The sequence below is a fragment of the Ambystoma mexicanum genome, chromosome 14 (genome assembly GCF_040938575.1).
Source record: "Ambystoma mexicanum isolate Mex_15411 chromosome 14, UKY_AmexF1_1, whole genome shotgun sequence".
In the NCBI taxonomy this organism is placed as follows: domain Eukaryota; kingdom Metazoa; phylum Chordata; class Amphibia; order Caudata; family Ambystomatidae; genus Ambystoma; species Ambystoma mexicanum.
This window is the reverse complement of record NC_090940.1, coordinates 635655267-635668196: the sequence shown is the minus strand read 5'-3', so window position 1 is coordinate 635668196 and position 12930 is coordinate 635655267. Positions and strand designations below refer to the sequence as shown.

Below are 12930 nucleotides of genomic sequence, written 5' to 3'. Positions count from 1 at the left end.
ATGATGCCTATTTGGTCATAAAAAGACAAGATCTAATTCAATGACACCTCAGATCACATAGTCCAACCTATTCCCATACATACAATAGTGTAAAAATATCAGCTGGGTTCGTTGTTCTCACTATCACCACTTCATGCACTTTAACAATCAGTTGTGTGTTGAGGTTCCTTTTTTTCTCAATTACAAGTAAGAACTATTCTACCAGTTTCAAGGCATTCAAAAAGTTTACCGTTGCTAATCGAATACTCAGAATCCTTGTGGAAACAATTGCTAACCACCCTTCCTCCGGCTTCATGTTAGCAAAGTAAGCAATGTGTTTACAAAAATGTATTTGTCTTAACCCCATAAGCGGTTGGCATGCTACGATCAGATGTTTTAATGTTTCTTTAGTCTGATGATTACCACAGAAACGACAAAAACTGTCTTCAGCACTAATGAGTTTCCTTCGTGTTTGTACATCTCGTGTAGGCCATAAATTGAGACGCATTCATAATATTGCACTTCTCAACTGTGGAGATGGAGCTCTCCACAGATAAGGTTCTACATCTCTGTACCTTTTTGGGCCAAACCAATGATTGTTAAAGTCTCTGTATTTAAGGCATGAGGCTCTTATGTCTATCCAATCCATCATATATAATTTTGCTTTGGCCGGTCTGGATTTGAACCACGAACGTCAATTGTAATATCAGCATTGGCCATAACAGAAATAATATGTCTAGTCCAGATCTGTGCAAAAATGTGATGAGAAGTCAACATATATTGAGATAGAATTTCTAAAGTCGATTCATTCATTACAGCAAGTAAACATTTCTGAAACAGGGCACACATATGCCAATTACACATGGCCATTAGAGATGTCAAACCCAGCTCATATCGAAGCCATGGACCCGGTGTACCTTGTGGTAACTGAAGTACTGATCGCCAAAATTGTGCCTCTAATTCATTCAAATAAGTTGGTTGGATCATTTTATTTGTTTCCAGACCATTAAGAAGCGTCACTGTTACATTTTGGATCCAGAACATTATCGCATATTTGATAGAAAATGTACCAAATTTATGTAAAATGAGTTGTGTCTGCGATATGGCCGAGGTTAGCTTATGCTTATTTTTTGCAACTGGGAGTTAACAGATGGACACCCATCAAAAATTACACATAGATATATGTAATTGGGTAACACTTCAACACTATTACTCTCAACTGTCCACTCCATCTTATTTCTCTGTTACATTCTTGACACGTAATGCACTATTTGTTTTTTTGTTTCAAATTAACAACATTTAAACCAAAATAGGTACACAATGCATTTAACAATGCATTTAACAAATTCTGAAGTCCAATGGGCGTCTTGGAGACCAACACCAAATCGTCCGTGTACCACAGAGGTTTGATATCAGTCCCGTTCATTTTTGGAGGATCAGCTCTTACATCAGCATACACCGTTTTGACATTATTAATGAAAAAATGAAAGAGGGCTGAAGCTAAGATACACCCCTGATTCAGGTGTTTTTTTTGTGTAATTTTATTAATCAATTGTGTTTTTTTTGGTTTCTGTTAGGAAAAGAGATGGCAGAAATACATGATTACTACACCAGATTTTGAAAATAAAGTGACAAAGAAAATTATCCAAGGCTAGATTAAAGATAAAATACTAAAACACATAATAACAATGTGAATAGAATGATTTGAACAACACTACTGAGCAGGGGAAAGTGACAAAAAATAAGGCAAAGTTCAAGTGTGGAATGAAGGAGGCTACTTTAATAGGTTGTTCAGAGTGCTGCATTTCTTTGGAAACAAACACTATTAACAAATAATAATTACTGAATTATAAAAACCATAACATGTACAAAAAACTATTATATGTCTCCGATATCAATCTAATAAATCTAATTGTATGCTCTTTGTCAGAGTGTGAAGCTACACATTTTGACCAAAGCTCATCAAATCCACCTGTGTTCCTTTCCACCCACAACGAGCCATTCTCCAGATTTGCAAGATTTAATCAATTGTTACTTGTTATGCTGAGGTCGTGCATGGGATGCCTACTGCTGCATAACCTCCTGCAGAGCGCAGGTGATAGCTAACAAATTCTCTTGTTTTTGTGAGCGAGTGAGGTTAGTTAAATTAGCGGCATTCCACGTAAGATAATTAAAGAAACGTAAGCTTTGATATCACGGTCTAAGAGAAAATATAGTATTTCTACCACCTCATTCGTAAATGCCCTGATTTTACAATGCCATATCATGTGAGTTCATGTATCTATCTACTTTTCACAGTACCAAAACATGTTAGATTCCATAAACCGTCCAGTCAAGCAAGCTTTTTTCATGCTTAACTCCCTGTTGCAAGCATTGCCGCAACTCTTTGGCAGATCAGTAATCAGTAAATGATCTCACTGCAACTGGCTGATACTCTTTTGGGTTAAGTGGTATAAGGGGTAGAAGTGTACCAAAAATAGTAGTGGAACTGTTATGGCGGTTGCAGCCATATTGGTTGACAGCCAATTGAGTTGGAACAGATTTCAGGTTAGCTGTAACAGCTATTCGGTGGGAAAGTGGAGAAGTGTGCCTAAATTTCACAAAGATCAGTTCTGGAATGGTGAAAATGGTTGCAAAAAGTAGTGGAACTGTTAAAGGTAAAAAATAAAAATAGGGGAAATCCGCTCCCGACCGTTCCCGCTCACTTTGACCACTGGTGGTATCGCACATTCCTGAGCTTTTTAGCTGGAAGGAGCACGTTCCATATTCAACTTGGCATATCTGCTGTTTGGAAATAACCTACAAATGGGTGCAACATATTATGTCCGTCTACGCTCTATTCAGACTTGCTTAAAACTCTAATGCCTTTCTCCAGTTTTTACAGCATTACTTAGGCAATATACCTATCACTGAAGATTTCTATTAAACATTTAGAGGATGGTTCAGAAAGAAGTTACTATGATTAAGTGTGGCTTACTCCTATTAGAGGTACTCATATTAGTCTTTTAATGAACCAAATAGCCCTTCCTAGGTTTAAGTCAAGGGTAATTCAGACTTACTTCTTTCTGAATCTGCCAGATAAAGAACATTTTGGATTCACCAACATCAACCAGTTGTAGTAGATCAGAAGAAGGAGACAGACGTGTTCTTTTTGGTTCAGGGTATTTTATTTAAATAATCAGTGAAGAAATGCGGAATTAGCCCTAATCTATGGGGTTCCCTATTTTACCAACTAACTAGGGGCCTCTTCGTCTTTGAGGGAAGTCCACAAACAAATGGTCTGTCTTCCATCTAGCTCTATGCTATTATATCCACAACACTATGAGAAAACAACAAAAGTCCAGGGGGTTGACTCCTTTCTCCCGAACAGGTTTCAAACAGTTCCAAACAACGAAAGCCCAGGAGAATGACTCAGTTCTTAGAAAAGGCTCATAATGTGTGTGTTCATTTGGCCAAGATAAGGAATTAGGTTGGCTGGCCAGCCTCTGGTAAGCAACCCAAGAGACCAGGCATGTGGATGGGTGCTGAGGGAGATCAGGAGAGTGCAAGAGTGAAAGAGACTCTTTCTGTGTCTAGATCGACAGGATTTTATCATTAGTCATCGCTGTATTCTGATGGCAGATGTGTTGAGGCTTAATCTGGTGTTGAGGCTAATACAGGGCATTCTCACCATCTCTCTTCCGGCTCCCCCACCCCTCAAGACAAGAAGGTGGGGGAGCTGGAAGACAAGAAGGTTTCCACCAAATTTGAATTCAAACAATCCACTAAAGCCAAAATCTGAAAGATAATATCAGACATGAAATCTACCTCATGTCTTGGCGATAGCTGACATTCTAGTATCTTTAAATGCTGTCTTGATGTATTACACCCATCGGTTAATAAATTGGTTAATCTCTCATTTAGCGATGGTAGTGTCCCGCTATTACTCAAGGAAGCGTGGATTACGCCCTTACTGAAAAAGAACAACCTAGACCCGTTGATTTCCAAAAACTACCGACCAATAACAAATGTGCCTTTCTTGCTAAAGATCATGAACCGTGTGGCATACATCCAGCTCGAGGAATTTATTGAATGCAATAATATCCTTCGCCCACAGCAGTGGGGCTTCAGAGTCAAGCATGGCAAGTCCCTACCTCAAGTCCAACCTTACCAGCATTGTAGACAGAGGTCAGCCAGCTCTTCTTATGCTTCTGGATCTCTCAGCAGCCTTTTATCTGGTCGACCACTCTTTGCTGGTGACCAGATTAAAGGGCAAGGCTGCATGCTCTAGCGTGGCAGGGCAGTATATTTCATCCTTTCTGGGACCCCGGAATACTAGAGTAGCAACTGATGATGCCAGCTCTTCTCCAGCTGACATAACCTGTGGTGTCCCACAGGGGTCATGTATCCCTTCCTCCCTATTCAATTTTTACATCAAGCCTCTCCTCAGATTCCTGGACGACCTGGGTGTGCAATATACCAGCTACGCTGATGACACCCAGGTCGTCCTTGAGCACTCAGGCATTTACAGACAGGATTCCCTTGCCATTAACTCTATCTATGAGGCAATCCAGGTGTGGATGGTAGCTAACTCGCTTGCCCTCAATGCAGACAAGACGGAGCGCCTGATTGTTGCCAAGACTGAAAAAACATGCCTCTAAATAGGAGAGTTTCACCACTGCCGGCAGCAGAATTATAGTGGCCAAAAGCGTGAAGATGCTGGGTGTCCTTCTTGACGCTGAGTTGACGATGAGACCACAGGTCTCACATATTCAGGTCCCCTCTGGGTACATCAACAAACTGCTCAACCACATTTGTCCATATGTTTCCTTTGGCAGCATGTCGCTGCTGGCCACGGCTTTGGTGAACTCTTGTTTGGACTACTGCAACAGTCTGCTTCTTGGCCAACATCAAAGCACTCCAGGTTACTCAAAATGGGGCTGTTTGCGCCATTCACGGTCTCTCGCCACGAGACCATATAACCAACGCCAGGAGGGACCTTCATTGGCTCCCTATAAACCACTGAATTACACACAAGCTCTTAACCCTTTCTTACAAAGGTGTGAATAACGAGGCACCCAAACATCTCACAGACCGCCTCAAGGTTAGCCCACACCAGCTTCGGTGTCCAGGCTCCCGCAGTCTGGAATTGTTTCCCCCTGTGACTGAGAATAGCAAACACTCTAAAAGAGTTCAAAAGAATGACTAAGACCCACCCGTTCAACCTTAAACCATGTTGACTCATTTTCACAAACCATCTCCACCCCCTGACGTTCCTGCTGCTTCTGTTGTCTTGTCTATGTTTTATGTGCTCCCTGAGGCCCATGAGCATGTGTTGCATAACACAAATGAAAATGAATAAATAAATAAAATAAGGTGGCGAAAACGTTATATGGCCAGCTAGATCGGATTTGTCATAGGCCGTCACTGCATTCTGATCCGTGCATGTGGGTAGCCATGCCTGCGGCAGATGTCCACCAAATGTATGCGTTTATATGTACCTTGAGGCTTGGATGGAGCTTTGTTATTTACGCCACTGTTTGATCAGGTCCTCTGTGCGAGAGAGTCCTCTAGGCGCACATCTAAGTTCAACAAATTTCCTGCCCCCAAAATACATAAAAGCATAGCGTACATCTATGTCCACCTATGCATCAGCATCCTGATTTGCAGCACCTGTTCTACCAGAGGCACAGAGCATGTTCAGGGGTCTTAGTTGCCCATTTGAAGTGACAGCCAACTCTCTGTGGCACAGGGGCTGCATTTTAGATATGCATCCCTGCACCAAAACCATGATGATCATAAGTAGCCCAAGCCAGTGGCAGGATAAACTCGAAGCATAATTTATGTCCGAATATCTTTAACGGATGTAGTTCCTGTCGGGGGCTTTTCCGAGTCTCTCTCCCCCCTGATTGTGTTCCAGTGTGGTCTTTCCTCTTCAGCCTTGTGTAGTCTGGGAATGCTGAGCAGAATACTTCAGTGTCTCTGAAAGTCCTGCTCTTTCTAATTCTAACTGGGAGACTGGATCTCTCTTCGTATTGTCCGTACTCTTAATGTTACTCTGTTTCTTCAACTCTTTGTGTATTAGATAATGAGTATGATATGGCTCTTATTCACACCCACTTTCTTCTTTCTTTTGGGCCTTTCTTAGTCTCAAGCCACTCTCTGGGATGAGTAGACTGAGTCCCTGAGTATTCGATGCTCTTCATAACTTCTTTCTGACTACTGGGATGAGTAGGCTGAGTCTCAGAGCATTTGCTACTCTTCTTAACTTCTTTCTGACTACTGGGACGAGTAGGCTGATTCCCAGAGTATTTGTTACTCTTCTTACATTTGGGTTAAGTACTACAACGATTATGATGGCAGCACTGTTGGTTGCCGTGATCCTTTTCAGGTCTCCTGCTGTCCCTGCTTCCTTGTTTCACAAGGGTTGGCGTCAGCTGGCCTGTTCTCAGGAGGCAGATTTCACACGAGGTCCAGATGGCTTGCTCGCTTGTTCCGTAAGCGTTCTGCTTCTTTCTGCAGCTCTGGGGATTCAAGGCTTCAACAGTCTCGATGCAGTTGTTGGACCCACTAGTCCACCACTCCAGGGTCATGCCACCACTCTTGCCTGCTTTTTCTTTGTAGGGTTTCCTTCTCCTATGCTTGTCAGCCTCGTTCTCCTACAAAGTCTTTGGCCATCAGCCCCTTTTTCCTTCGTCTTGACGGAGGCTTGTGTGGTCTTGCAGTCCAGCCACGTTTTGACTGGCTTGACGCTCCCTTGCACCTTGCCAGACGCTAAGAGGAGTCCTTCTGCGATTTTAATTACAGGATGCTGGATCCTCCCTAGTGGAGGGTTGTACTCCCTCATCTCTGTATGATGAATGTTCTGCATCTTCAGTTTACTCTTCATCATAGTATTGTGGAGTAATCATTATTACTCTTTCACCATTCCTCTTCTTAGTATTGGTCATGGGTTGTTTTTCAAGAGGAAACTTGAATTCCGTGTGACAGAAACTCACTGTGGCCTGACTTGGTGGTCTTGTCGGGGTGTTAGAGAGAGGGGCTTTAGGGACTTCCTCTATGGAACGGGAGTCCCTGTCCCTGAGGGGGGAAACTCTCCCTGTGAGGTCCCGCTTACTGCACCCCTAGGGGGATTATTGCGTAGTGGGCTCACCTCCCTAGCCTCACAAGGAACGCCCTCGCCCCCCGCCCCCCACTCTGGGAGAAGTGACCTCATCCCACGATTTGTCACACAGTCCAAAGGAATATTAAAGTGACTAGCTTTTATTTCTTGATCTCCTGTCCGGTGTACGCCTTTTCTTAGTACTGAACAATATCCAACTTCCTGTCCATGCTTCGGCAGTAGGGGTATTCCCAGCCTGCACTCGGCCAGTCGCCATGGAGGAGCATCTCACCGACAAATGAACTCCCTGCTCAAGATCAATTTAGTGTGTCTTTAAAGAGGGATGAAATGCGGAGCTCTGAACTTTCATCTTTAGCTACCAAGGAATAGCATGGTTTCCATGTAAGATTTACACACAGGCTGTGAGTGGATTTGGTGTTTCAATACATGCACAAAAACCTTTTTACTTCTAATCCACCACCCTCGTCTCCCTTAATATCTTTCGGTTTTAGCTGGTGTCCATTGGAGATGGGAATTTGACGTAGGTTTGGATTTGTACGTTTTATTCATGATGCTTTACTGAATTTGCCTAAACATATGTAACCATAAATGATTGCATGCAAACATGATGGAAGCAGAGGCTAGTGCCACTTTTGGAAATAGTATTTTGGGTGCTGAAATTCCTATTTAAAAAAAAACACTGACCAATGGAGGAGGCTGCACTCATTATCAGGAAATCTATCCTATGAAACGCCCTCTTACCTGTGGGACTTGGTTGTTTCTTTTGTGACTTCATTTATAAACAAGTTCTTTTGGCTTTTCCCACCTTTGGAACTGCACCTTTAGCTACAAGCATTGACCAGAGAACGAAAACTAACTTTGAGGAACTGCAGGGATACAGATAATATTTTGAAGTGGGAGTAATGTATTCCCTATTTTTTGAAGTTGGGAGAAATTTGATTTTTATAGGAGTAAAAAAGCACTTCTGTCAGCAGTCGCCCCTCTTGGAGACTGTGGCATAGATGGAGCCTGCAGCGTCATTAGCGTTCCGTCACGTTCTTCGGAACGTGATTTGCCGGGGTTCTAGGTCATTTGGTCGAAAATAAATGGTCGACAGGACAAATGTTCGACACCAAAAGGTCGACAGGTCAAATGGTCGAATTTTTTATTTGTTAGTTTTTTCACATATATTTTTTTTTAGGGCGGGTCCCCCCAACCCTCTTTTTTTTGCTAAAAACCCCTTTTTTCCCCAAACGAAAACCTAAAAAATATATATATAGATAAAAAAAAATTCGACCATTTGACCTGTCGACCAAATTGTGTCGACCATTTGTCTGTCGACCATTTGTCTGTCGACCATTTGACTGGACACCATTTGCCGGTCTAGTCAATTCCAAGATGGTCGCTGACTGTTCACATTGCATTCACTCCACAGTGCCTGCTCTGCGCGTTGCAACCGTAACCCACTTTGTGGTAAGACGCTGTGTCTTTCGAGTATATTCGCTCTCTCTCCTTTTTTCCGTCCTTCCTTACTTGCCTTGTGCTCCTGTCCGCTACTTGTACCCTACTTACCTCCTTGTTTTGCTGCTTTCTCTGCCTGCGCTACCTTCTTTACTCGTCTCGCTGACAAACTGCAACTTCCTATTGCTTACGTGCCGCCCTGTGAAGCACTGCTATACTCTTGGAGTTCGCTCCGCTCATCCATCCATTACTGTACAAGGAGTATTCCGTGGGAAACTATTCGCCACACTGCTTCCCTTTCCTCTGACTCCTGCATTCAGTGGACCTCCAGGATTACAACAACTTGCCAGCAAGAGCCATCCGGATCAAAGGTTTTGTTATGCCTGTAGGCTTTTTCCCTTTTGCCTGCTTGTTTCAGGCGGGGGCCTCCTGCCTTAGTTGTCACAAACAGCAGGCATAGTGGCTTCCGCCCCAGTTGTCAGACGAGTCACCAACCTACTCCAGCGACAAAGATGCAGATGTGGAAGGTCTGGCCACTAGTGACAACTTCTCATTCCCGTTGGTGGAATGTTTAGGTGGCGAAAACGAGATTTACCTCTAAAAAGTGATATGATTGTGTACTGCATGCTTCTATGCAGGTAGTAAGTAATTCATGCAAATTAAAAGCTACATTTTCTTATAAGCTGCCCTTCAGACCAGGCCCTGGTAACATTAGAACTCCTTCCAGCGGTGCTGCTGTGCTGCCACAAACGATCCACACATGTCCTTGGAGCTGTGTGGCTGGCAGCAGGGGGCCGGCTACTGTATGCCAAAGGTTCCCTGTATTTTTTTGTCTGAGGTATTTTTGCATCCTGTTCTTTCTTGTTTGGAGCATTTGCCTATTTTTAGGGAGTAAAAATGGCACCCACTTATCTACAAGGGCTGACCACACGGGAAGAAAAGGCCGTAGCGGCAAAAAGAAGAGCAGCGACAGATACCAAATTGTCACAGGGTTCTACTGTGACTGCTATGCACAGGGTTCATATGTAGCAGGGATTTGGCAAGGAGACTTTGTAAAACATTAAAATGTCAGAGAAGCAACTGGAAGGAGCCAAGCGGCTGAACTAAAGCCGACCGCGGGCATGTTAACTAATAGACTGCAATTGTGGGCTGTGTTTTTTGCATAGATGTGTGGTGTGGGGTCATTGTTTCCCGACACTGATGTGAAAAGTAGTGTTAATGTGTTGTCTTTTTAACAGGAAATTGATGGAACATTCCAGTGTCCATGAGAAGGTCCTGGGGGCACTGGATCACTCCTTACACAGCAGGTGGAGCTTGAAAGCCGAGGAGAAGTTCCTGGAGTGTGTGATGGTGAGTGTGCAGTGCAAGGTGGTGGCTGGATCTCTCTCTTTATTTTTTATTTATTTATTGGTCACTTATTAGGCGCTTATACAATTAGCAAAACTGTTTCAAAGCGCCCACAGGGCACACAGGGTGGGGACAGGGGAAGACAATGAATTACAGCAAGGATAGATAATTGCAATAATAGTACAAACAAATAATGAGAATAAGGGAATGGGAGACAAACCTACTATGCCTTGTGAGTGTTCAGAACTCCTTCTCTCTTTCTGCTGAGCTCGTTGCCATCACAGTAGCACTGAAATGTTCTGTAGCGTGCCTTACTTTCGTAGGTACAGCTGGAAGCTCCTCTGGAGTGGCTACATAGTGGGCAAGCTGTTAAAAGAGGGTGGCAGTTGCTTTGCAAAGCAATCTGGGCACCACTGGGAAGGGTTCTTTGTGATTTCATCGAGGAGCTTTGGTCGAATCCAAATCCATCTCATTTATTATTTTCTTTTAAGCAATTTGGCCACAGAAATATGCAGGGGAGTTCCCCCCAGCACCATAGACACCATTTGCCCCCCACCATAATTATTACCCTAATAGTTCCTATCCATTGCATAGGACATGAATGCGCAGTTCCTATCCATTGCGTAGGACGTAGATGCGCAGTTCCTATCCATTGCATAGGACGTGGATGCGCAGTTCCTATCCATTGCATAGGACGTGGATGCGCAGTTCCTATCCATTGCGTAGGACATGGATGCGCAGTTCCTATCCATTGCATAGGACGTGGATGCGCAGTTCCTATCCATTGCGTAGGACGTGGATGCGCAGTTCCTATCCATTGCGTAGGACATAGATGCGCAGTTCCTATCCATTGCGTAGGACGTGGATGCCCAGTTCCTATCCATTGCGTAGGACGTGGATGCGCAGTTCCTATCCGTTGTGTAGGACATGGATGCGCAGTTCCTATCCATTGCGTAGGACGTGGATGCGCAGTTCCTATCCGTTGCGTAGGACATGGATGCGCAGTTCCTATCCATTGCATAGGACGTGGATGCGCAGTTCCTATCCATTGCGTAGGTCATGGATGTACAGTTCCTATCCATTGCATAGGACGTGGATGCGCAGTTCCTATCCATTGCGTAGGACATGGATGCGCAGTTCCTATCCATTGCATAGGACGTGGATGCGCAGTTCCTATCCATTGCATAGGACGTGGATGCGCAGTTCCTATCCATTGCGTAGGACATGGATGCGCAGTTCCTATCCATTGCATAGGACGTGGATGCACAGTTCCTATCCATTGCGTAGGACGTGGATGCGCAGTTCCTATCCATTGCGTAGGACATAGATGCGCAGTTCCTATCCATTGCATAGGACGTGGATGCCCAGTTCCTATCCATTGCGTAGGACGTGGATGCGCAGTTCCTATCCGTTGCGTAGGACATGGATGCGCAGTTCCTATCCATTGCGTAGGACGTGGATGCGCAGTTCCTATCCGTTGCGTAGGACATGGATGCGCAGTTCCTATCCATTGCGTAGGACGTGGATGCGCAGTTCCTATCCATTGCGTAGGACATGGATGCGCCGTTCCTATCCATTGCATAGGACGTGGATGCGCAGTTCCTATCCATTGCGTAGGTCATGGATAAACAGTTCCTATCCATTGCATAGGACGTGGATGCGCAGTTCCTATCCATTGCATAGGACGTTGATGCGCAGTTCCTATCCATTGCATAGGACGTGGATGCGCAGTTCCTATCAATTGCATAGGACGTGGATGCGCAGTTCCTATCCATTGCATAGGACATGGATGCGCAGTCCATTGCGTAGGACGTGGATGCGCAGTTCCTATCCATTGCGTAGGACGTGGATGCTTGTGTACTTGCAGCCCATGCCTTGCGGATGTTGCATTATTGCATAGGATGTGATTGGCCTTGGTATACAGTCTTTATAGCGAAAAGTTTATGTAGGCATGCACATAAAACGAAACTTCTATAACGAAAAACATAACGAAAATGTATGTGGGGGTTAAAGAGTTAAATCTAGCAGGGAAAGGGACGGGGTGGGTTTTTAGGGGTGTGAAAGGTGTTATGTTTTAACGTAACATTTTTGGTATATGTGTATTCTGCATATAATGTGTCATTATAAGGACATGTAACCGTGGCCACGTCCTTGCAGCACACGCTATGATTGCAGGTACCGCAGTTTTTTCCATGCGCATTAAAACGGCTAAAGTCACCAGAAGGCACACCCCACAGTCAAGTTCAGTGGGGTGATAGCTGGCACTCCGGCCAAGCAGGCCCATTGTCATTCTCATGCTGGCCAAAGCAAGATAGATGTGTTGAAATAGCGTGGTGCATTGGGTGGGGCAGGGGAGGGGTAATGTTACTTCTTTACAGGCCCCTGTTAGGCCTTAAAAAAAATGCTTTATTCTTTCCAAGGACACAATACGTGAATGATTGGAAAGGTAGAGAGAGGGGTCGCAGGGGGTTGGCGTTTGGGGAAGAGGGAGAGAAAAATCAGGTGCAAACCTGAGCACATGACATTACTGTTAAAAAGAAACCACGGTTTCTCAGGACCCTTATTCTTCACAGGACGCACCGTCAAACTGTCTGTAAGGGTGGGTTACCCACTACTGTCTTATGCTGTATGTTGCCCACTGGGTGTGCTTGGCCAGGCCCACCAAAAGGATCCTTGAAGCCATGCATTCGTTCATCACTGGACAGTGTCATTAATCCTTTTATGCTGCGGTACTAGGATTAATAGCGCCCACCAGGTGTTAGGATTAATAGCGCCCACCGCTGCCGTGACTTTCGAATTGTTTTTTGTGAAGAGCATTGGGGTGTTTGTGTCCAGAAAGGCGAGCACCTGTGCCCTTGGGTGCTAGGATGCAATGCCAGGGGTTGGAGTGTCCACGTTGGTTGTGGAGGTCTAGAGTACTCTTGATTGCCATTGGCTGGCACAGTTGGGATGAAAAGTCAAGTTGTGGTGCAAATTGCATAGTGGTGGCGTGGCATTCCCTGGATGAGTAGCCGAGGGTCAAAGGGTGAGCATATGCCGTGGACCCGAGTCCATTGTGTTTC

General features: G+C 44.5%; 1 protein-coding gene across 1 annotated transcript in view; it reads left to right on the top strand.

Moving 5' to 3' along the window:
* The window catches only part of LOC138527230 (uncharacterized), a 95293-nt gene extending 84887 nt beyond the window's left edge, over window positions 1-10406 (top strand). The window contains exons 3-4 of the mRNA XM_069638346.1: window positions 9760-9871; window positions 10374-10406. Of these exons, the coding sequence (XP_069494447.1) occupies window positions 9760-9871; window positions 10374-10406 (145 nt within the window). The remainder of the gene's footprint in view (window positions 1-9759; window positions 9872-10373) is intronic.
* Window positions 10407-12930: the final 2524 nt, after the last annotated feature.